At 43.5% G+C, this 23,199-nt stretch overlaps 1 protein-coding gene across 1 annotated transcript; it reads left to right on the top strand.

The window, feature by feature from the left end:
• Positions 1-1,266: 1,266 nt before the first annotated feature.
• VPS26C (VPS26 endosomal protein sorting factor C) lies at positions 1,267-22,638 on the top strand. The gene is made up of 8 exons (XM_084263564.1): positions 1,267-1,340; positions 8,252-8,395; positions 9,621-9,770; positions 14,315-14,395; positions 16,878-16,952; positions 19,599-19,749; positions 20,078-20,230; positions 21,856-22,638. The coding sequence occupies exons 1-8, from the start codon at positions 1,284-1,286 to the stop codon at positions 21,936-21,938; spliced, it is 894 nt and encodes a 297-aa protein (XP_084119690.1). The 5' UTR covers positions 1,267-1,283; the 3' UTR covers positions 21,939-22,638.
• The last annotated feature ends 561 nt before the right edge of the window (positions 22,639-23,199 follow it).

The raw sequence follows: 23,199 nt of genomic DNA, 5'->3' as shown, positions 1-23,199 counted from the left end.
CTACCTTCGCTTTTTAACACAGCAAGAATAATGACTTTAGAAAAGCATTAAAATTCATGACAAGATTCATGCTTTATAGATTTCCTTTGGGACTTGAGATACTGCTGATGAACAACTTCTGGCCCAACGCAAATCATAGGAATTACATGTCTGAGATTCACATCTGTAATAAGAGATTGAAGTATGTCCCTCAGTACTAAAACACGGCCACACTCATTAACCATTCACCTGCAACATTCTCCAGTCCAGGTTATTTCTTTGCTTCAGGTTTTTAGCACAGATTTTCTCACCGTGTATTTTACAAGGTGTCAACTCCTGCAATTTATCGAACAAGTTGCAGGCGGCCTTGAGAACAGAGGCTGGAATGTATTTTGAAATTCAATACACTGAACATTACGTGCAATTATAACAGAGGCAAATTCAGTCCTCGTATATATAGGTTCCTATGACTGCAAGGCGTATGGAAGGCTAATCCCCTTCGCTGCAGTCAGAAGTATCAACTGAAACACCGCGAAGCCTTCCCTTATCTCCCATTACTGCACACTTCGCGTGCGGCCCCCAGGCGCTACCACAGCACAGGAGCGACGAGGCTGCGCCCGCAGGGCCCGAGGGAGACGCGCCGGCCCGCACCGTCGCGGCGGCCGCCGCTCGCAGGACGCCCCGGCCCGCACTCCTACATCGTTACAGGCGCACCCCGATATCAGCCTCTCCGGCAGCGGCGGGAAGCGGCTGCCCGCACCGCAGAGCTCCGGCGGGCGGCCCGCCGCCTCAGCCGCCCCGCCCGCCAACGGGCAGCGCGCGCGCCGCCCTCCGGCACGGCTGCGCAGGCGCAGGACCCCTTCTCCCGGAGCTCGACCGTTACGGCTGAGTCGCCGTGCGCACGCTCCCAGCTCCCCGCGAGGGCGCCCCCCGCGCCCACAAGCCCTTCCCACCGGCGCTCCAAGCACGCCGGGAGGTTGTAGTTCCCGGGGCGTTGTTGCGTCACCCGCGCTTGGTTCCCCGGCCTCCGCCCGGCGGGAAGCTTCCCCCTCCCTCTCCGCTGTGACCATCAGGAAGCGGGCGGAGCCGACCGGGAAGCGGAGTCAGCAGCTGAGAAGTGACACTGCCGAAGCCCCGGATGCGCGCGGGGGCGGGCGCTCCCGCTCCCCCGCCCACCCCGGCGGAAGCGGGTGGCTGGGGACGGGACACCCCCCCTTCCTCCCCTCCCCGCCCCCCCCCCCCCCTCCGCCGCGGGTAGCGTCACGTGAGAGCCCGCCGCCACGTGACGGCGCGCGGCAGCCGCGATGGGCACCGCGCTGGACATCAAGATCAAGCGGGCCAACAAGGTGTACCGCTGCGGGGTGAGTGCTGCGGGACCCCGGCTCGGCTTGGAGCGGAGCCGGTCAGCCCGCCCGCTGCCGCGCCCTGGCTTTCCTTGCCGGCAGCCCGGGAGCGTCCCGGCCGCTCTGAGGCGGCGGGGCGCTTCCTTGGGAGGCCGAAGAAGTCGCCGCCTTCCGTTTCTTCCTTAGCGGAGGCGGCTCCCAGCTGCGCGCCGGTCTCTGCCGCGGCGGTGGGGCTGTGGCGGGGCGTGCAGGCTGCCGCCGCCCTCCCGGCTTTACCTCGGCGCCTGCTCAGAGCTTTCCCCTTCCAGCGCCTCTGCCCTGCCCGTGGCTCTCTCCCTTAGGTCCCCGCCGAGGACGCCGCGGGCTCCGCTGGCCTCCTGTAGCCAAGCGGTGCTCAGGCCCGGTACGCCTCTGGGCTGAAGGCCCGCCTGCTGTCCCTCGCTTTCCCCTAGCTAGCGTCGCGGTACCGCGGGAGCACCGCTGGCCTGTCTCAGGGGAGGGCGGCCGGGCTTCACAAGGAAAGGGAAGAGCCAGGTCCCCTGCGAACTGACAGTACAGGGCAGCGTCGCTGCACTTGCACAGCACACTCGCCTGTCACAGCGGGGCCGGTGTGCAGGCGCGGCCAGATGCTGTTAGAGTCCGGTGCCGCTTGTGTGCTCTGCAAGCGCCTTCAGCTGTTGTTTGCAGCCGATAGGAAATCTCCTCTTGGATAAAGTACTGAGGCAAGGACAGATCTCTTTAATTTTTTTTGTCCCCGCTCGGCAGGAGCCTGATTTCTTACCTCTTTCCGCTGTTGGTAGGGACAAAGTGACTGTGTGTACTTCCAACTTCTGCAGCTATGTGAAGAAAAGCTCTGCCTTCTGCCACTGCTGAAGAATTCAAGTGCAGTTAGAGGAAAAAAAAATCACCCGGGTCATATTTTTGAGATTCATTTTTATCACTGTTTTTCTCAAAATGCTGCATTGCTTAAGCAGAAGCTTTCAGGTCCTTCCCCCCACCCTCTTTTTGGTTTTGCTGTCTAGCTGCACACTTGTATAATAAAACCAGTTTTAACACACAGCTTTCCCAAATGCTGGTAGACTGGTTGTTATGGCGTATAAAGCATGTTCCAGTTTATTGGATCTTTGCAAGGCTGGAAAAGTGCTTTAAACAGATTTGGACGGACGTGTATGCAGCATCTGTCCTACAATTTCCAAGTCATGTAGAGAATGACTTTCAAGAAGTTAAGTTATGAGTTTGCAAACAGCACAACTTTATGTATGGCATCATAATGGTAAAGACAACTTTCTGTATCACACTTTCACTTTGTTTTGCTAATGCATGTTATTAGAAGGATGCTAGTTATTTCAATATTGTAATGCTGTGACCGTTTTCAGTTTCTTTATTGGCTTGCTTTATCTCACTTTAAACTGGATATATTTGTTTCTAATACTGGAAAGGGATTTTTCTTCTGTCTTTAAGGTGAAATTAAATAAGATATTTATGGTTAGTAAATTTATCAGTATTGTTTCTTTGCTTCTACTTCAACTCCACCTAGGAAGGCTTATAATTTTAGTTCATTAACTAGGCCTGAAATTTGGAGGTCTGAGTGCTATGAAAACACAATTATGAAAGCTGTATACTAGAAGCACAACATGAATTTCTAATAGAAATTTCATAGGGACAGAAAGGAATTACGAATCTCTTTAGCCAAGTAATATATGCAGGTTTGTTGTGGTTTCATTTTATTTTAGAAGTTTACTGATTGTTTTATACTTCAATGATAGTAGCTATGCTCATAATATCCTTGCTTTGTGGCAGCTTCCATCCCAAAATATGCTTGCATCAGTGCTGCTTGAAAATGAAGGGTTTTCTTTAGCAAAGGCAGTAGCTCATCCCAGCGTATATGCCTAGCTATTCAGTTGAAAGCAATAGGGGAACTGTGGCTAGGCTTGCCTTTTGTTTTCTGATCTCATTTACTGCTGCATTTGGATATGTAAGAAGGTGATACCTAAATTATGCCTTGTTATAATAATAGCCTTTTTATTATGCCTATTATATGGTAATAGCACAAAAAAAATTGCTAAAACATTACTGGGATTTTTAAGTCATAATTTATCTTAGACCATGATTAATCCAGCGTAATTTTGTAATGCCACTCGCCTCCTAAGCCATTCAATTTCTGCTGTCTTTCTTGTGCTGACAGTATTGTCCACGCAGTAGGGCAGACCAGGGAAATGGATAATGTTTGGTGCAACACACCAAACCAGTAAGTAATAAAAATAATTAAATAATTGATCTGTTGAATCGTAGACGTCCTTTTTTACTTTTCTTATGAATGCCTTCTCAAGGAGAACAGAGAATACTTAACAACAACCTTTGGAATGGGCTTGTGCTGGATGGCCTACAGAAGAGAGGTTAAATGTGGTGGAGCAGCTCCAGCAGAGCAGGAAATCAGACAAAGTGGGATGGGTGAAGAACAGTCTAAAGGATCTCAGCCTGTGATTTTAAGTGATATTAGACCACAGAACTGGTAATGGCAACAGCTGTTCATTCTTCCATTCCAGCTCTGGTTTTGTACCTCTTGAGAGTGCGTGGTTAGGGTGAAGCATTCAGGGATTTTTAAGCAATCAGCATCTATGCATTTGTTGGGTGTACATGAACCAGAATCTTTACAACCATTGAGTATAGTATACATCTTTATTCCCTCCAAGAGGGAAGGAGTGAGATAGGAAAGAACCATATTTCACAAATAAATGTTCTGAGAAGCTCTTAATGGTAAATTCCATGCTGAATAAGGTCCTGAAGGTGTGGGAGCTTATAGTAAAAAATTTGAGGGAAAAACTCCAAAACTTAACAAATTATCTTTAATTGTATTGCAGAACCAAATTTGAGTCTCGTTAGTAGTCTGCATCATGCGAGGCCAAGATTGTGTTCTTGCTTTTAAAACCAGGAAGTTGGTTAAAATAGCATGCTGAGATAAATGGTGATGTTCTGTATCCAGTAGTTTAGAATCCAAGCAAAGACCTTTATTTTATCCAGAATGCAATTTGAGAAAAGTTGGCTTAGTTTACTTGAAAGCAATAAAAACTAAGTTTGCCATTTCTTGGACCAAAAGACTAATAGCATTGTTTAAAAAAAAAAGGGGGGATGTTAAGAACAGAGACAGTAAAACGGATCCTAATAGCACATCCCATAGTAGCAAACTAAGGCTTATTGCAGCAAAACTATGTTTAAGTTCCTGGGAACAGAAGGTCTGTGTTCAGAAGACTCTCTTTTCTCTCTCTCTCTCTCTTTTTGGTTTTTTTTTTGGGTTGTTTTTTTTTTTTTTAATTGGGAAGAGAATTCTTGAGCCATTGAGGCTCATTTAATAAACTGTGGAATGCTAGAAGAATGAGGGGACAGGCACAACTAATGATGCATTTTATTTAGAAAACCTAAGCAGGATGGCTGGAGTAACTGTGGCAGTTAGTCTGAGATTGATAATTAAAAGAATTCTACGCTGAAAGGCCTCAGAAATGTATTGCACAAGGAAAGGTGCCACAGCTAATGTCAGCCAAGACTTCTAATGATGAGTCCAAAATATACTTGAGTCAGAATTTGCCCATAAGGAAGCCTTTTACTTTTTCTGAAAAAGCAAACTTATTAGTAAATATGAGCATTGAGGTTTTAAAGCATCTATGACTAGTTAGTTAGGTCTGGCAGACATTTTTATTTAGTGTGGTCAGTTTCTTTCTAAATCATAATAATAGGTAGTTAAGATTTGCATGTGGCTTGTATAGAGGAATAGATGTGAAAGAAAATTATCATAAATACTTAGTAAATATGACTTACACTAACTTAATATGAATTTTTAAATTGCCAAGTGTTTGCCCTTTGTCTTACAAGTGAATGCTTGTGATGTGGGAAGTGGACTCTAAAAGGAACTTAGGGTGTCTTGCAGGTAACCAACTGGCTGTGGGCTTCCATTCTACAAAAATAATGAAAAGCTTAATCTGTATATGCATGGTGGATATCAGATGGAGCCAGAGAGATGTTAGGCATTTCTGTATGCCATTAGGTGTCATCTCCTCTGCTGTTGTTAACACCTCAAAAAATGTGACAACAGATTTCAAGTGGTCTTGAAAACCTGCCTTATTTGTTGTTTTTTCCAAAGCTACCATGCAACTAGGGGAGAAAAAAACCTAGGTTGATCTTCCTTACCAGGGATGCTGTCCAATGATTAGATGCAATCTGAAAATACATATTAGCTAGCTAATTTTTGTTGTAGCTCCTCAGTGTAGCAAACAGACCTGCTAGTGTAACGAGTCAGGTTGAAATTAGTATGTTTGTAACACTAAAAGTATTTTTTCTAACACTTTATGGGACACTAAAGTATATACTTTGATCTTCTCTCTCTTTGCATAAGGTTAATAGATACTGAATAGCTGCCTAGTTCAGTCAGAAGTCTGGATGTTACTTAGGGCACTTGAGATTCTGTGACGTGTGTTATGCAGCATTTCATGTTACTGATTGGAGACAGTTCTGAATTGTCCTCAGCTGGATTTGAGTAACTGCTCCACAACTGGAGGAACATTGTGCTGCAGGATGGGCTGAAGCAGGTGTTTCTCTTAGTTGTGACCTTGAAAGTGACTGAAGCATTGAAAGCCTCAAGCTCCTGGCAGCTTCATGTGCCTATCCAAGTGGTAAGGAACTGACAGCAGAAAGCTAAAAAGCTTATTTGGGGTCATTAGCCTGGGACAGTCTTCTCACAGGAATGTGTTGTTAGCAGTTTAGCACGTGAACCTTGCTTCTCGGTCTGCTTCACATAGTACACTGGCCTTCTTGTGGATGTTTAAATGAACAATTCTGTGTCAAACTGTATTGGCTTAGTTCCATCTTCCAATGTTTTGTCGCCACATGATGAAGCCATAAGGAGTTCCTGGTAAGTGAGAAGTTAGAGTAAGAGCAACTGATTCAAAGTTACTACATTGTAGCACATGAGGATTAGTTCCAGGGGTGATTTTTGTCTACACCTTAGTTTTGTGCTGTTAAGGGTAAATGAACCCCTTTTGGTATGGACTGAAACCAGTACTGGTTTAGTATTAAGTGATGCCATGTAACATTTACAAATGATACGTGTTTGCAAATGTTGCAGAAGTTCTCTCAGAATTTTTGTCATAAATTGTATCTAAATTGTGTGTATTTGATGTCTTGGTATGCTTATGTTCTTTGATTTATCCTTTTTTAGAAGGGTAAGTATACCAGCAGCTCTGTATTTAGAGGAGACCCCAGTTTTACACAAAAGGGGATGAAGTAGCTCTTCTCCAGAAAAGACATATCTGCCCCCCCCCCCCCCCCCCCCAGAAATATGATCTGACTGCATATAAGCAGTTGAAGTAAATTTTACAGCATCTTTTTTTGTGATAATTCCCTCTCTCCCACACTAGTGACCTTTAAAAGTTGTTAGAAAGTGTTTTTGAGGTGTTTTTCATTTCTTAAGGGACATTGAATGTTAGGAGAAACATTCATGTTTAACTTCAAGTCGTTCTCCTTTCTGCTCCAAGTATGTACACCTGTATTGTGTGAAAGCATATAGGCAGCTCAGGAGTAGGTTGTTGCTGTGTGGTGGGAGACTGTTCTCATTTATTAAAGCAGTTCATGTGTTCAGGACTGTCCTTGCTTCTTATACTTCAGCTGTACTAATTTTTCAAAGCAATAACCTAATTGCTTGTACTAATTAAAGCCTGTTAGCAAAGCGGTACAGTATTTAGGTCAGCTTTTCTTCGGTGTCCTTTTGTGCTTGTGCCTCCTGTTCCTGGCATATCCCAGTTGCTGCAGGTCTTCTTTTCAGACTTGAAGCGTGCCAGCCTTTCTTGTGATGCTTGATCTGCTGCTGCTGCCCTGTTCTCCTTTAAACCACCTGACCCGTTTTCTGTATTGTCATCCTGTACCAAAGGTACAGGCAAAATTCAAATAGTGTTTGTCAGAGATGTACATAACTAGACTGGTTTTAACTGGTTGAGCGTGGAGTGGGCAGTCTGAATTATCCTTTGGTTGGAATGATCTGTATTTTGGTGTTTAGTTGGCAAGCTTGGTGAAGGTGCAGAGAGCATTGCTACCAAGCAAAAGAGAGGGTTAGCTCCAAGAGACTTTCTTCAGGTTCTCAAATCACTTGGTGCTGTTACCAGAGGAGTGTGAATGTTTGCTGTGGAACTCTGGATTGGAGTGGATCCTCTATTGTAGGAGAAGGGAAGGATAAACTGTGGGGTATGTAACATGAACTGTGTGTTGCTGTCCTGCAGTTAATCTTTTTTTCGGTGTTAGAGCTTCTAAATTGATACTTCCATGATGGATTGTTTATGGGCAAATACAATTTTGTAGAAGAAACTTTCTTTAATGAATAAGTGACACATCTTGAGCCATGCATCTTGTGCTTACAACTCAGATATACTTTTGAGCTATTTCCCATGTAGTATGGCATTTGCTTATGTAGCAGAACAAATGTTTATTTATTTATTTTAAATTTACTGCACTCCACTCTTGAGGTGAGGTCATATCCTCAGCCTGGCCATCACTTTTACAGTTATGCCTTCTCTTCTGACTCCCATTGCTTACTGTCTCACTCTTCATGTAAAAATTTCTACTGGGATTTCATTCTAACATGTGAAATGGAACTTGTCTATTACCAGCTGACCTGGTAGTTGTTTATGAGGATATTTTTTTTTGTCCTCTTGGAGAGTAAGGTCTGGAAATTGTGGGAAGAAATTGAAGCTTTGATGGGTATTTCTGCTAGGAGGAGGAGAATGTGTTTATAAAGAAAACGTAAGAGTACAGAGGTCTCTTCTTCACCTTGCTTTCACTATCAGTGTTGGCTTTTTCTGACAAGGTTAGGCTGTTCTCTTGGTAGAGTGTTCTTGAAGTTGAATATATATAAACATATGTTTTTCTGTTGTCTTTTCTCCTATTAGGAGATTCTTTCTGGAGTTGTGGTCATAACAAGTAAGGACACAGTCCAGCACCAAGGTATCTCATTAACAATGGAAGGATCAGTAAACCTGCAGCTTAGTGCCAAAAGTGTGGGAGTGTTTGAAGCTTTCTATAACTCTGTCAAGGTAAGACCTGTGCAAGTTAATCTTTTTGTCATAACACTTTTGTCTTTTTCTCAAATAAAATCTTTCCTTAATGGCTGTCAGGTAGTTACAGCACGTCATGGTACATAAACAACAGAGAGCAGAGAAATGCTCAGCATTATCTAGTGATATATGATGACATTGGGGGAGAAACTTGCAGTGATTAGAGAGTTTTCTTCATGGCTGAAAAACAGTAACATAAATAGGATGGTTACTGTGTGATGCATTGAAGGACACAATTTAAATAAATAAATTCAGAGTGGTTTTTTTGTTTGTTTGCTTTAAAGTGTCTGGGTTTCATTGGACTTCTGTGCCAGATCAGCCACTATCACAATAGTTTCTCAGAGGCCATTGAGACTGTATGTTTCTAGGCCTGATACAGGACCTGAGCAAGTTCTTCTGTGGCGTACAAGGCTGTACACAGACTGACTGCAGAGCTCCTGGAAGGCTTCTGTACTGCTCTCCTGGTTTGGAAGTGTGGGGTTTGGGATCTAGCAGGGCAAGTTATCTCAGGCTCCACATAAGTAGGGCTGTACTAATTGAAGCAAGGCTGGCTCTATCTGTCTAGAGGCAGAATCGCTACCTCTGCAAAACTGTTTGCTTAAGTTAGGATAGCCTCAGTGCAGGGCCTTTTAAGGCCTTCATTTGTATAATAGTTTACAGTATGAGTAATCTGTCAATGAATGATTGAAAAACAAAAAAAAAAACAGTAGAAACAATAAATTTACTTACTCTTGTCTAATAGAGGTAAAACTCCAGGGAGGAAAAAATGTGCAATCCTCAAGCAGGCTTCCCTAGTTGAATCACAGTTACCCACAGTTCCTGTAGCTGGGAAGAAGGCAGGAATGGTGAGCCACTCAAGTGGCACACATACTTGTTGGTTCCTGCTGCTACTTAAAAAAGGGTCATAATGTAGGAAATGGAACTCCACTTTCCAAAACACTTGAGCCTCTGCCACTTAGGTCTCTAAATATGTTTGGTAATTAGTATGATACAACTATAAAATAGATGACAAGTTGTTTTCTGGAGAAAAGTATTCTTAATGTTTCTTTTCATTATAAGACTGGAAACCTGTGTCTTGGGAAGAAATACCCGACTTTCTGGAAATTCAGGAAGCCTGCTAGAATTTAGTGGAAGTTACTGTGTCTTGAAGTGATGGGGCTGTCACTCTGCTTCATCTTAAACTTCTTAATATTTATTGTTGCAGCCTATTCAGATCATTAACAGCACTATTGAGATGGTGAAACCAGGGAAGCTTCCCAGTGGCAAGACAGAAATTCCATTTGAATTTCCACTGCATATGAAGGGGAACAAAGTTCTGTATGAGACGTATCACGGGGTCTTTGTTAATATTCAGGTAAGGCAGTCATATTTGCAGAGAATATCTGAACTTTTATCTGCACAATGTATTCTAAAGCATCTCTTATTCCATGGAAGCAGAGGATAAAGGTTTGTGATGAAGTTTTCTTTTCATAGTGCAATATGTTTTCTCAGTTTTAAGAATGAGCAGAAAGTTAGAGATTCTTTGATGTAAGTAGCTTCTAACCTTTCCTTTTCTAATACAGCATTCTTCTGGAGTGTACTGTATTTTTCTACAAGTAACTTAAGAGTAAAAATCATTATACATGTTAACCTTTTAAGTACTAGTTTCTAGGTAGTTGGTAGTTGCCTTTTTGAGTTTCGGCTTCTAGGAGACATCACCTTCCACAGGTGGCAACACTTCTGAAATGTAGTGAAGGAACCGGCCTGGGATCTCAGAATCCCATTAATGTTGCTTTTTTAAAAAGTTTCAGTGTCTGTTCTCTTTCTTTTCCAGCAAGTTTAACCTTTTCACTGGAAATTGCTTATGGTAATGAACCTGACCAGATGTAACAAGGGATGCACAAGAGAGAATTCGAAGCATTCTGGAAAGAGGGGCTTTGCGTTAAGAGAGGATAAAATTTGTCACACTTGTTAAATCTGGGATGTTTCCAGAGAGTAGCTGTCAATGGCTCGATGTCCAGATGGAGATCTGTGACAAGCAGTGTCCCTCAGGGGTCTGTACTGGGCCCAGTATTACTTAATATCTTCTTCAGTGATACAGATGAGGAGGTTGAGTGCAACCTCAGCAGGTTTGCAGGTGACACCAAGCTGAGTGGTGCGGTTGACAAGCTGGAAGGACGGGGCGGGGGGCATGCAGACAGACCTGGAGATGGGGGCCCATGTGAACCTCATGAGGTTCAACAAAGAATAGTGTGAGGTCCTGCACCTGTGTCGGGGCAATCCTCATCATCAATGCAGGCTGGGAGATGGCATGATAGAGAGCAGCCCTGCAGAGAAGGATTATGGGGTGACGGTGGATGAGAAGCTTGACATAAGCCAATAATGCATGCTTTCAGCCCAAAAGGCAAACCATATCCTGTGCTGCATCAAACTGAGCATGGCTAGCAGGTCAAGGGAAGTGGTTCTGCCCCTCTGCTCCACTCTCATGAGACCCCACCTGGAGTACGTATCCAGTTCTGGAGTACCCAACATAAGAAGGATGCGGAACTGTTGGAACAGGTTCTGAGGAGGCCACAAAGATGATCAGAGGGCTGGAGCACCTTTCCTATGAAGACAGGCTGAGGGAGTTGGGCTTGTTCAGCCTGGAGAAGAGAAGGCTCCAAAGAGACCTTATAGCACCTTCCAGTACCTGAAGGCACCTACAAGAGTGCTGGAGAGGGACTTTTTAGAAGGACATGGAGTGATAGGATGAGGAATGGTTTTAAATTGGCAGGGGGTAGATTTAGATTGGATATTAGGAAGAAATTCTTCACTATGAGGGTGGTGAGACACTGGCACAGGCTGGCCAGGGAGGTGGTAAATGACCACACCCTGGAGGTGATCAAGGCTGGGTTGGGACCTTGAGCAGCCTGGTCTAAACAGAGGAAATCTTGCCATCACCTACAGTTGCCAGTCTTCCATATGGAGTAAATCTTGAGAGAATGATGGTATAAACACAACAGTAGCAAGATGTCTTGCTTGAAATACATTGCCAGAACTTCTGTAACATATATCTGATTCCCCACCCTTACATTGTAGACAACTGCATCTATTTCCTTCAGGAAAACAGACCACAGCACAGCGTCCTTTTGTTCAAAAAAAAATGTGGCTGTGCAATTTCATAGTGAAGCCTGAAACCCAAGTGTTGATAGCTTGTAGTATCTTCAAAAACATGAATTGTTTGCTTTCCTGTGGAGAAGGGTGGTCATTTTCTGCCCAAATCTGTATGTACTGCATACTCATAACAGAATCTTGTGGGAACACAATTCTGAAATTTGACCTTTTTTGGTTAAAAGTTGTCTTACCGTAAATGAGTTCATTTGTTTGGTGGGGTTTCTGTTTGTTTGGTTTTTGGGTTGTTTGGGTTTTTTTGAGGGGAAGTAATTCTTCAGCCATCTCTTGAATGTAAGTATTGTGTTAGAAGATGCTTTTTCTTACTGAAGAATGTTTTGCTGTTATTGGGTCTTTTTCAAAGTGCAAAAAAAGCATTCAGACCAGTGCTAATGAAGAATGACTGGGTTGTAAAACTTCCCCTACACAATTGTAGCTCACTAATGAGACTATTGGATTTGATGACAAAATACAGAACTGTTAGCTATTTAGCTGAACTGGAAGTCTCACATTACAGTCAGGGATTTAAAAATCCCTAAGAAACACAAAAACCCCCAACCCACCACCACCACCACCTACTAGCCTATCAGAAGTAAGCAAAGGAAAATTCCCTTGCTTTTTGTTTACATTCAGGTGTTTTTTAAGTACTTCCCATATCTTTCCCCCCCCCCCATCTTCTTGGCTTTCTTCCTAATGTAATGTGTTGTTTGTGGTAGGTTTGTCAAAACGGTATGAAACTGGTTGAGTTGCTTTCCATGATCCAGATAACTTGCCTGTGATCAATATAGATTCTTTTAAGGTGTACTTTAATGGTGAACATTTGTTTTGTCATTCTCTCTCTCATCTATGTAGCTTCTTTTTATAAGGTGAGGATAAAATGTAATTAAAAGGTTAATCATTAGTTTTCAGCCAACATTTGAGAGCTCTGCTCTTCTGAAGGGGACAATGTAGTCTCTCCTGAGGTTAGAGGTGCGCTGATACCTGATAAAATGGATACACAGATATACACTGGAGGATGTTCAATCTGCTTTCTAGAAAAGCAGTCCTGAACTGCTTAAATAAATCAAAGGAAATAGTCCATTTGCTTCTAACATATTTATATTTGATCTCTGTCAATAAATGGGAAAAAAGACTACAAACAGTATACCACCTATGTATTTTTTCACTTGGGTAACTAAATTTGCGGTGTAAGAAACACTTCTTCACATTTGTGCAGCTCCCTGTGCAGTTAAAAGCAAGCCTCTATTTCTGGCTCTAGGTAGTAGCATGCTAGCTGGAGGTTTGGTATCAAGATTCAGGTCTCTGTTCTCATGCAGAAACCTTCTAATCACACACTGATGGGGAGACTGTGGGCCAAATTGCAAGGCATGTGTGGCCCTGGAAAAGGGCAACCAGGCTGGTGAAGGGGCTGGAGGGCAAATCCTATGAGGAGCAGCTGAGGGAACTGGGGCTGTTTAGCCTGGAGAAGAGGAGGCTGAGGGGAGACCTTATCACCACCTACAACTACCTGAAGGGAGGTTGTAGAGAGGTGGGCAAAGGGGAAATGGCACAAAGCTGCACCAGGGCAGGGTCAGATTAGATGTCAGGAAAAAATTTTTCACTGAAAGAGTTGTTGGGGTCTGGAACAGGCTGCCCAGGGAGGGGGTTGAGTCACTTTCCCTGGGTGTGTTTATAAAAAGGGTAGATGAGGTACTTAGGGATATGGTTTAGCTTAGGACAGGAACAGTTGGACTTGATGATGTTAAAGGTATTTTCCAACCTTGTGATTCTGTCCTGCTGCCCCGTTGCACTGTGTTCCCTGGTCTAAGTGACGTGTAGCAAAGTAGTAGTAGGTTTGATCAACACTGATCAACTTAGTGGAAACCATAGTCTGTAACTGGGAAAGAGATACCCAGCCCAGTCTTGTTCTTGCCCACATATTCAGATTATGGGCAGAGAGACACCATGAACTAGAAGTGATGAAGCTCAGTCCCTGTGAGCATGCCTGGCTTTGCAAATTCCTCACCTGTAAAGCAGGAATTGAAAACAAAACCAAACTCCCAAAATGCCACCTGAACAAACTCCCAAACCAGGACGGACATTGAAAGGTGACGGTGTAAGTGCTGAAGTGTGTGATTACTCTGATAACCGAGGTCATGATATTTTCAGACCCTAGTTTGTGGCTCCTGTTTTAGGGGAGAAAGAGGAGGAAATGGCAGCAAGTTTTTGAAGAGTGAACAGCAAAATTAACCTTGTTGCCACATGCCTGACTTTACTGCACACTGCTGCTTTTAGGTGCAGCTGCATGGTTGAAGACTGTTCCCCATTAAACATGCTTAAAATTAATTGTAAAAGTTATTATAAGATTGCATTTAAAAGTAGAGAGAGACTGTGAATATATTTTATTGATAATCCACTTATCCAAAGCATAGTAAAAAGCAATAACATAATCACTGTTAACTGAATGGAAGCCATGCTGAAGCCATATCAAAATACTGCTCTTTGACAGTGACTTAGTCCCTTGATCTCACAGATTGTTACATAACGCAGAAGATACAGAAACCGTTTGCAAATGATGCTGGGACTGTAAACACAAAGAAAAATCAGCTTTCATTTGGGAGCATCCAAAATCAGTGTATGTCTCTTATCTTCTCTCCCTCCTAAAATGATGCCATCAGTAACAGTAACATTCTGCTCATATGCAATAAAAAGATGAAAAGTTGAGAGAGAAAGAAAGGAAATCTTAACTGAGTTTTTTTTTCTCCTTCTCTGCCATCCTGTTCTCACCAGTATACCCTACGATGTGACATGCGACGTTCTCTGCTGGCAAAAGACCTAAGTAAGACTTGTGAATTCATTGTCCACTCACTGGTAAGCATGGTTTGTACTAACTTTATTAAGTGAGATTTTTTTTTTTTTTCCCCACTGTGACTTTTGGCAGTAAGGTTAGAAAACCAAGCAAACCTGTATAATCCGTTACAGTGATGCACAGGATGTGTGTGAGGAATGGCAGCTACCCTCCAAAAGAACCAAAATTCCAGAAGAGCTGGGATGCAAGTTGCATCTGATTAGAAGAACGCCTCTCTCCATTCATTTAAGGAAAATGATACGAAGAGAGTTTGGATTATGAGATGGTTTTGCACTGCACTGAGTTTACTCTCTTATTCATCCTTTCAGTTCCAAAACAATGGTGTGGTTAGGTAAATATTATGGTGTTCTGCTGAGTGGTGTTTCGGATTATCTGAGCATTTCTTAGCCAAAGGTTCCAGGCACCCACGATGTCTGTCCTAGAAATGGGATTTTGGTAGTGCAGAGGAAATACCTGATTTCTGTTCTTCAGGTGACTCATGATTTAGAGCTCTGACTCGAAGTATCAAAGTTGGGACTGCATCAAGTTGTCAGCTTAATTGTCTTGGCTATTAAGTAAGCCCATGGTTGGCAATATGCTACCTTAACAAATATTGACATCCTGAGCATAGTGAGATGGAGACAGTCTTCCTCCTGTGGAGGTACCGTTGTGGGATGAGATGTGAGTGTCTCTCAAGAAATTCTTTGCTGCTTGTTTTCTGAGATTCCTGTATCAAAATGGGGTTTAGTTGGTATTGTCATATATGCATGTCCAGAACATCTGATTTCAGGACAGGCTGTGCAGGCCTAGATAAGTATCTCTCTTTCCACACACAACTTGCCAGAACATACTGTTAGTATCATTCCTTTGAACTCTAGCAGGACAGTAAAGTATGAGACTCTTTTGTCTGTCTTAGGAATAGTGGTGCAAAGATGTTATTTTAGCTCTATGGTACCTTTTTAACAGATTTAGCTGGGTGTCATGAAGAAGTTCTCTGTTGGTGTGATTTCATTATTTTCTACATTTTCTTGGTCCATTATTACATTATAAGTAAGCCACACTTGTCAAAACAGTGAGCACATTACATATTATGCAGTTTCCTGGTTTTATTTCTTGTTCCCACTACAGCACTTCTTAGATCACAAGTCAGTAAATCATGACTCTCTCAGTCAGGGTGAATTAATGAGGTTTTACTGAACATATAATTCTCACTGTCAGTGCTCAATGTACCATTTCCCTTAACCTTATTCTTTGCCAGAATTTGTCATTTATGGGAAAATACAGTCAATCTTGTGCTAATATCTTCCATCTTGCAGCTGGGCAGCAGGAGCTGTTTTGCATTCTTTAGTCGTGAGTGCAGATGCGAGCTGGAAGCTTGAGTTAAGCCCGTTGGTGGTGCTGGTGGTGTCCCCTGCCAGCTCCCAGTTGCACACAATGGGCTCTCTCATAACAGATGCTGCACTGGGCACTTACTCTGCGTGTGGTGGGCGAAGACAGCGCACCTTGCTGAGGTGAAGGGCAGTGGAGCGTTGGGTGGAGCTTACCTTACCGCTGCACAGTACAGGCAGAGCTGAGGGCCCAGTCAGGCACTTAGAGAAAGGCTTAACTTCCTGGGTTTGTGGTAGGTGGTGTAAATAGACGCTGAAATACTGCTATGATGTGCCCCTGAAATTGCTCCACTAGTGTGGAAAGCTACCCCGGACCAAGCTCTGTTTGCTTTACAGTTAAAGGTGATGGAACCCTAAGCCCCTTGAATCAACACGACCGGATTCCATCAGCTGAGGATCTCCTGGTGGCGTGGGGTTGGCTTAGGAGACCTGCTGCCCTTTCAGTAACAGCTCAGAAAAAGTTCAGAGTGCTCAGAGATAATCAGAGGGAGGGAGAGGTTTATAAAACATATTTGAGGAATGGAGCAATTTAGTTTATAATATCCCCCTCTCTCCCCTGCCCAAATTTGCTAAGTGCAAAAAATGAAATAAGCATTGCAAGTGAAATATAAAAAGTAATTGTTTCTATGTTTGCAAATGTGAAATGTAACTGGTTTACTGTTTTCTATATCCTACTGCATGCTTTTCAGATAGGTAGTGCTCTTTCTGCTTTTAGAGTAGGCGACCACGTGGTTTAGTTTTGTTTTCCCTTTTTTGTTTTAGCTTTTTTTCCCCACTGTGGGCAGAACTTATGCCAAAACTTTAAATGGGGAGCTTGCTGGGGTTTATTGCAATGGCAAACACAAAGTAACCAAAGATTTATGCAGCTCCCTCTCTGTAATTCAGACTTGGGATGCGCTGTGACTTGTATTTAGCCAATATCATCATGTTATTGAATAACAAAGGCAGGAAATCTCAGGGGGTTTATGACATAGATGCATACTTTGAGTATGAAGACAATCCTCAAAACTAACGTGTCCAACACTTGCTTGGCTTTGTTGTCTCTTTTTTTTTTTTAATATTTTCTCTTGTGTTTCGTAAATCAGAGTTTACAGCTTCACTCTCTCATTACTTGTAGTCACAGAAGGGGAAACTGACACCCAGCCCAGTAGACTTCACAATTACTCCAGAAACTTTGCAAAATGTTAAAGAGGTAAGGGGCTTTCTTATTATTTTGGTTTATATGTTATGCTTCTGTGATTCTGAATGAGAAGAGAGGAATGATGAAATGTACCCTGCAGATAAGCAACTCTTTATTTTCCTCTTTCCCCCCACACTTTTCTTTTTCTTCCTTTTTCCTCATTTTCCCTTCCCCTGCACTTTTTATTTTTGTAAGCAATGGAGTGATTCTTCTTGATCCCTTCTGGTATTGGTGACTAACATGAGGTAGAACTTTGTTCAGTAATGGTTTAAACATTTTTTTTAATTTTTATGAGTGAAAGATGGCAGTGAAACAAGGAGAAAACATTCTATACCACATGTAGCCAAGATAATTTAAAAATGTCTATTTTGATCCATGGTTATGCCTTTTTTATAGCCCCACATGGCATTGGGAAGCCTGTATGAACAGTAGTAGCTGTCTTGGACATTTAGCTTTCTGAACACTGTTTTCTGTTGGTCCAGTGAAACCCGTATTCTGGTTTTTCCAAACTTTTCTGTTATGCTCTTTTTGTTAATAAGACTACTTCACTGCTTTAGGGCTTCCTTCTGCATCCCTGATTTGTCTTCTATTGCTTAGTCACAGACTTCTGAATTCAGACTTACTCTTCTACTTGCTTCTTGAAACAGAACTCGTAATCAGCTGTTTGGTTGTTTCATGCTGTTGTTGGCCTTATTCTACACAGTCACAGAATCACAGTCTCTGAAGATCGGTTATTCCAGCCCCTGTGCTCAGAGCAGAGTTATCTGGAGCAGATTGCTCAGGGTAGTCAAGTTTTTAATATCTCAAAGGATGGAGATTTGCAACCACTTGGCAGTGGTAGTGTTTGACCACCCTCACAGGCTTAAAACAAATAATTTCCTTTATTTTGATTTTGGTTTCCCCATCACTTCTTGTCCTTTCACTAAATAGCACTGATTGTTTAGTCTTTACTCCTTGCCATCAGGTGTTTATACACCTTGGTAAGATCTGCCTGAGCCACCTGTTCTGTGGGGTGAACAATCCCAGTGCTCAGCCTCTTCTTGTGTGTCATGTGCTCTTAGCTATCTCTGCAGCCAAATCCAGCAAAGGCTGCATTTGCTCCAGTAAGTCTGTGTGTCTTGTACTGGGAAGTCCTGAACTGGACACACTGTTCCCGTTTTTGTGTTATCAGTGCTGAAGAGATGGGGAGAATCACCTCCCTCTACCTCTTGGCAACACTTTCTCACACAGCTCAGGCTGCTGTAGGCCCATTTGTCCAGCCTGTTGAGATCCCTGTGAAGGGCAGTGCAACTGTCTCGTTCGCCAGCCACTCCCTTCCAGTTCTGTATTGCCTGCAGGCTGGCTGAGGATGCTGTCCCATCATTCATGCCATCACTGGAGATGGGAAGTAATAGTCTCCAATGTTGACCCCGGTCACTGGTGTGCACCCATAGTGACTGGCCTTCAGCTGGAATTTGTGCTACTGGTCACAAACTTTTGAGTCATAGGGGCACCAGGGCAGGTTCAGATTAGACATTGGGAAAAAGTTCTTCATGGAAAGGGTTATTGGGCACTGGACCAGGCTGCCCAGGGAGGGGCTTGCATCACCAACACTGGAGGTATTTAAAAGATGAGTAGAAGAGGTGCTTAGGGATATGGTTTAGTAGAGGGCAGGTACGGTTGGACTCGATGATCTCAAAGGTCTTTTCCAACCTGGTGATTCTGTGAGTCCAGCAGTTCAGGCTGTTTGTAGCCCCCCTCTGTCTGATCTGTACATCTAGTCTGTACCCCACCAGTCTGTCAGTGAGGTCAGGAGAAACAGTATGAAAACCAGCACTGAAGCTAACATAAAGAGTATCCACGGCTCTCTGCTTGTCCTCTAAGCTGGTCATTTCATCATAGAAGGCAATCAGGTTGGTTAAACATGATTTAGTTTTAGTAAATCCATGCTGACTGCTTATGTCTTTCATGGAAACTGGTTTAGAGATTGTCATCCTTGATCAACTATTCTTACTGCTCCTTCTTTAAGAGCTAGCATGTTTCCTACTTTTGAAGACAATTTTAAAAATGAAGGGTGGTTCTGTATTCAAATTAAGCTCTTTATTAATTGCCCTTAATCTGTGGCTTGGTATGAAAGCAGTCTGCTACATCTTCCATTAAATTGAGATTTTTAAATGCCTGTCTTCCTTCTCAATAGTAGTGGCCATGAGATGGAAATTTTAGAAGGTGGGAAAGTCACTGGAACCACAGACTGGTGTGATCTGTAACCAAATGGGACCAGAAGGTGGTTTTGTAGAGCACTGCCAGCTGAATTCACTTGACCATCCTGTTAGCTCCTGCCAGCCTGCCTCCTTCACCGTGTGGTTCCCAACTTCTGGGTTAATTGCAATAGCCAAGTTTTCCCACTTCATCCCAGGAGGAATGCTCCTGTGGATGGAACGAGTAAGGGAATGCATGTCAAGGGGGAGGGTATTAAGAGATATCTTACCACATCTGCATAAGGATGCTTGAATTATTTGTGTGAAGTATTTCTGAACTTTTAAGTACTTAACTCTGCAATTTTGGAGGGATTTCATACATGCTTTGCTACCTGTCTGTCTGTAAGGTATTTTTTTCTTGGTTTGCTCTCACAGTTGCGTTGCCTTCTCTTCTTTTTTTGCCTCCCCTCCATCTTTTTAGAGAGCTTCACTTCCAAAATTTCTCATCAGAGGGCATCTCAGCTCTACAAACTGTGTCATCACGCAGCCACTGACCGGGGAGCTGGTGGTGGAGAACGCCGAGGCTGCAGTGAAAAGCATCGAGCTGCAGCTGGTGCGGGTGGAAACCTGCGGTGAGTGCGTCGGTGGGCGGCTGCGCACGGCCCGGGCTGCAGTACCTGCCGTGGGCCTGGGCCCTCCCAGCCTCGGCCTGAAGGGCTGTGGAAGCCATCTGATTACAGACACTTGCCAGAGGTGGTTTGGCACTCCGGCTGGGACAGCCCCAACAGAAATTCTAATGATCTCTGTGATCCTTAACTCAAGGGTGCTGATGTGGAAACCTGTGGGTCAAAGGGCAAAATGTGTTGCCCACACACTTCCCTCCCCCAACTATAGTGTGTCTTTGTTTCACACTGTGGCCCCTGCTCTCTTCCCCCCCTCTGACTTTTTTGCTCTCACCAGGGTGCGCGGAAGGGTACGCCAGAGATGCCACAGAGATACAGAATATTCAGATCGCTGATGGGGATGTCTGCAGGGCCCTCCCAATTCCTATATACATGGTGTTTCCCAGGCTGTTCACCTGCCCTACCCTGGAAACAACAAACTTCAAAGTTGGTAAGTGCGCAGGACTTCATGGTGTGTTGGCATCTTCCGTCAGCGGTTAGTTTTCAGTTTCGTTTTTAGCTCCTGACAGCTAAGGGGGTAAATCACTGACCCCACTGCAAGAGAAGAACCAAGGACACACATCAGTTTCCCTGTAGAGGTTTCTTGAGCAGGATCTGGGTCTGCTGAATTTCATACATATTGAGAAAACACAGCCCGAATGCTTCTAACTGGAAACAGTTGTGCAACTGTTCAAGCTACTTCTGACTAATAGAAGGTAAAGGGACAGGAGAAGCCATTTAATGGCAGGGATTTTTTTTTCTTTTTTCTGCCAGAAGATGGAGTGATAAAGATAAAATGCCAAGATGACCCCTTCTTTTCATCACCAACAAGAATCCCTCTCCCTTTCCTTTCCTTTTTGCTTCCTGTTCTCCTGCTGCACAGACTTAGAAGTAAGGTTAGGATGTATGGGACTTCGCTTCTCTTGATCTACACCAGCTGCATCTTCCTGCTTATTGTTGCCAGAACCCAATGTTTTCCTTAATGAACACCTGAAATCTAGGGATTTCCTCACTTGTTCAGATAATTACTGCAGAAGTTCTCTTTGCTAGCCTGTTCTTTCTTTGTTCCATCCTGCTGGAATCTGCTGGTTCTTGGTTTTGTTTTGGTTTTATTTCCTTGTATCAGATGAAAACTACAAGACCCTGCCTTTAGGATCCTTCCCAACTGAAGTCCCTCTAATTTTTCTGCAGTACATCCTGGACAGATGTGCACAAGCACCTCGACAGCGTTGTCTACATGTTTTTCTGTTTCCCCAAGAGCATTTCTGTACCTGGTGTGTGCAGTGATTGATTTTTTTTTTTTTTCCCCAAATAATAATCTTCTCTCCTTTGTGCCATTTCAAGCTATTGAATAGCAACTTCCAGTGACGAATGGCTACTCTTAGTGTAGTAGCTACTTTATTTATAAGAAGGGTCTTAATATAGTTATGAAGATGCTAAAAAAAGGACAGTTATTTTCAGGTTATTTTTCATTTCTTCTTCCCTTCATTTTTATTAACTCTACCTGACTTTGTATTCTGCCCCCATTTAGGCCTGATCATAGACCTGGTACCCAGTTTGGCTTTGAACAACACAACACAGTATCTAAAGACTAGATTTTTCTTTCATAGCTTGTGGCTTATTGTCTTTTGGTGAGGGCTTTTGGAAGGCCTCACAACACAGGATTCTAAGGCCTTTAGAAGCTGGCACAGGGCAAGGCAGCTGTTCCCTTAACTCTTCCACCTCCGCGCTTCTAAACAGTGCCAACTGAGGTGAGGCATCACCCCCCAGACACTTGAGTTGGAGATGTCTGAACTCTGCCTGTTACACATTGTTCTGGACACCACAGTCTTTGATATGGAAACGAGTCCAGAGGAATCCCAAAGGTTGGAGTGAGCCACGGTTCTCTAGGAACAGCCCAAGGTCTGGGATGATGCGATTGTGCCTGGACTACTCTGTTCATCCCGGCCTTGGGCAAATTGGGGTACTGGAGCAGTTTGGAAGAGCCCTATGTTGGGGAGCAGGAGCTGCCTGTGCCTCAGCCTGATTGAGATTCATACCCAGCTGCTTCTTTCTTTTTTTCCCCTCTTCTTCCAGAGTTTGAAATTAACATTGTTGTCCTTCTGCATGATGATCACCTCATCACAGAGAACTTCCCACTGAAGCTCTGCAGGATGTGAATAGCCAGAGGAGAATCGTTGATTTACTGAAGAAGGACAAAGTTCTGAAGGGGCCCAAGTGAACTGTCACCAATGTCTTATCTCAACTGGGGAAACATCGTGTCCTTCTGCCTCCTGGTAGTTCTTGTGCTTTTGGTTCTCTCTAAGCCTGGTAAGGCTTTGCCTGCCTTGTGGCAGCCTACATGGATGAATCAAGCCAGACAGCCTGGTCAGGTAACTTATGGACCTCAACTTATGGACCTGTTTTCCCCATTTTTTTCTCAGCCAAATCCTGAAGAAATCACTGTGTATGTTTCTGCAAGTTGTAGAAATATGTAATGAGTTTCTCTCCTCCTCCTCCTTTCCTCTTGTAATACTTGTTCCTCAGTCCTTTAAAGGCCTCTTAAGCCCAGTAAGTCCTGTTATATATGGTGTATAGATATTGGGGGAAGGGCATGGGACTTGTAATATATCACTGAATGGGGTCTCTGAGGGTAAAATGAATGGTGCTACAACAGTGCAGGGGGGTGGTGATGGGCAATGGACATAAAGCACTGTGAAATGAATGATGATGTAAAATAACACCAAGTGTATTTTGTCAGTTTCATGAGAGTTCCTCCAATACAGAGGTGGTTGGTTGTTTTGGGGGCTGGTTTTTCCTTGGATTCTTCCCTAGGTTAGAAGAACACTGCCCTTGCTTCATCTCTGTGATTTATGTAAAGTGGTCCTGGAAGAGCTTAGTCAAGTTCTTTACTTTGAGGCTAGACATAGTCCTGGCCTTACACCATCTTCCCCAGGACTCTCACAGTTCAGTTTTGGTGTGAGGAAAACACGCCTGGCCCCTGACCACCAGCTCCACTGCATTGCTGCTGGTGAAAAAATGGCATTAAAAACTCACACCCAGTGGCACCTCGTGTCTTCAGCCGGGGGCTTGGCTGGTTATTCATACAGTGATGACAAGGGAGGTGTGCTCTTGACTTGGCACAGGTTCAATTTAACTTACTCCTTTCTTGGTGTCCACATTTATACTTCATTTACTTTACAGTTCCAAATGCTGTACATCCTAAGGGAGTTATCTAGGAAAACTTTCAGCAAGAGGTAACCTTTCCAACCCAAACATGTTGTAGGTGATGTTTGTTTCTTTCTAGCTGTGAACTTGTGCATACAGTATTATGGGGGGTAGAGGCAAGTGGGATATACAGTCTAAGTGTAAAAATGACAACTTGCCAAGGCAGAATTAAGAAAACTGCCTACAATTAATTTAACTAATTAGTTTTAACTA

Source organism: Gallinula chloropus (assembly GCF_964237585.1).
Source record: "Gallinula chloropus genome assembly, chromosome: 1".
In the NCBI taxonomy this organism is placed as follows: Eukaryota; Metazoa; Chordata; class Aves; order Gruiformes; family Rallidae; genus Gallinula; species Gallinula chloropus.
The sequence above is the reverse complement of the archived record's forward strand: the minus strand, read 5'-3'. Positions and strand labels throughout refer to the sequence as shown.

Coding starts and splice junctions, on each gene's coding strand:
- VPS26C (XM_084263564.1), top strand. CDS start 1,284: ATGGGCACCGCGCTGGACATCAAGATCAAGCGGGCCAACAAGGTGTAC. Junction 9,771..14,314: donor GGGTCTTTGTTAATATTCAG/GTAAGGCAGTCA, acceptor TGTTCTCACCAG/TATACCCTACGATGTGACAT. Junction 16,953..19,598: donor CTTTGCAAAATGTTAAAGAG/GTAAGGGGCTTT, acceptor CCATCTTTTTAG/AGAGCTTCACTTCCAAAATT.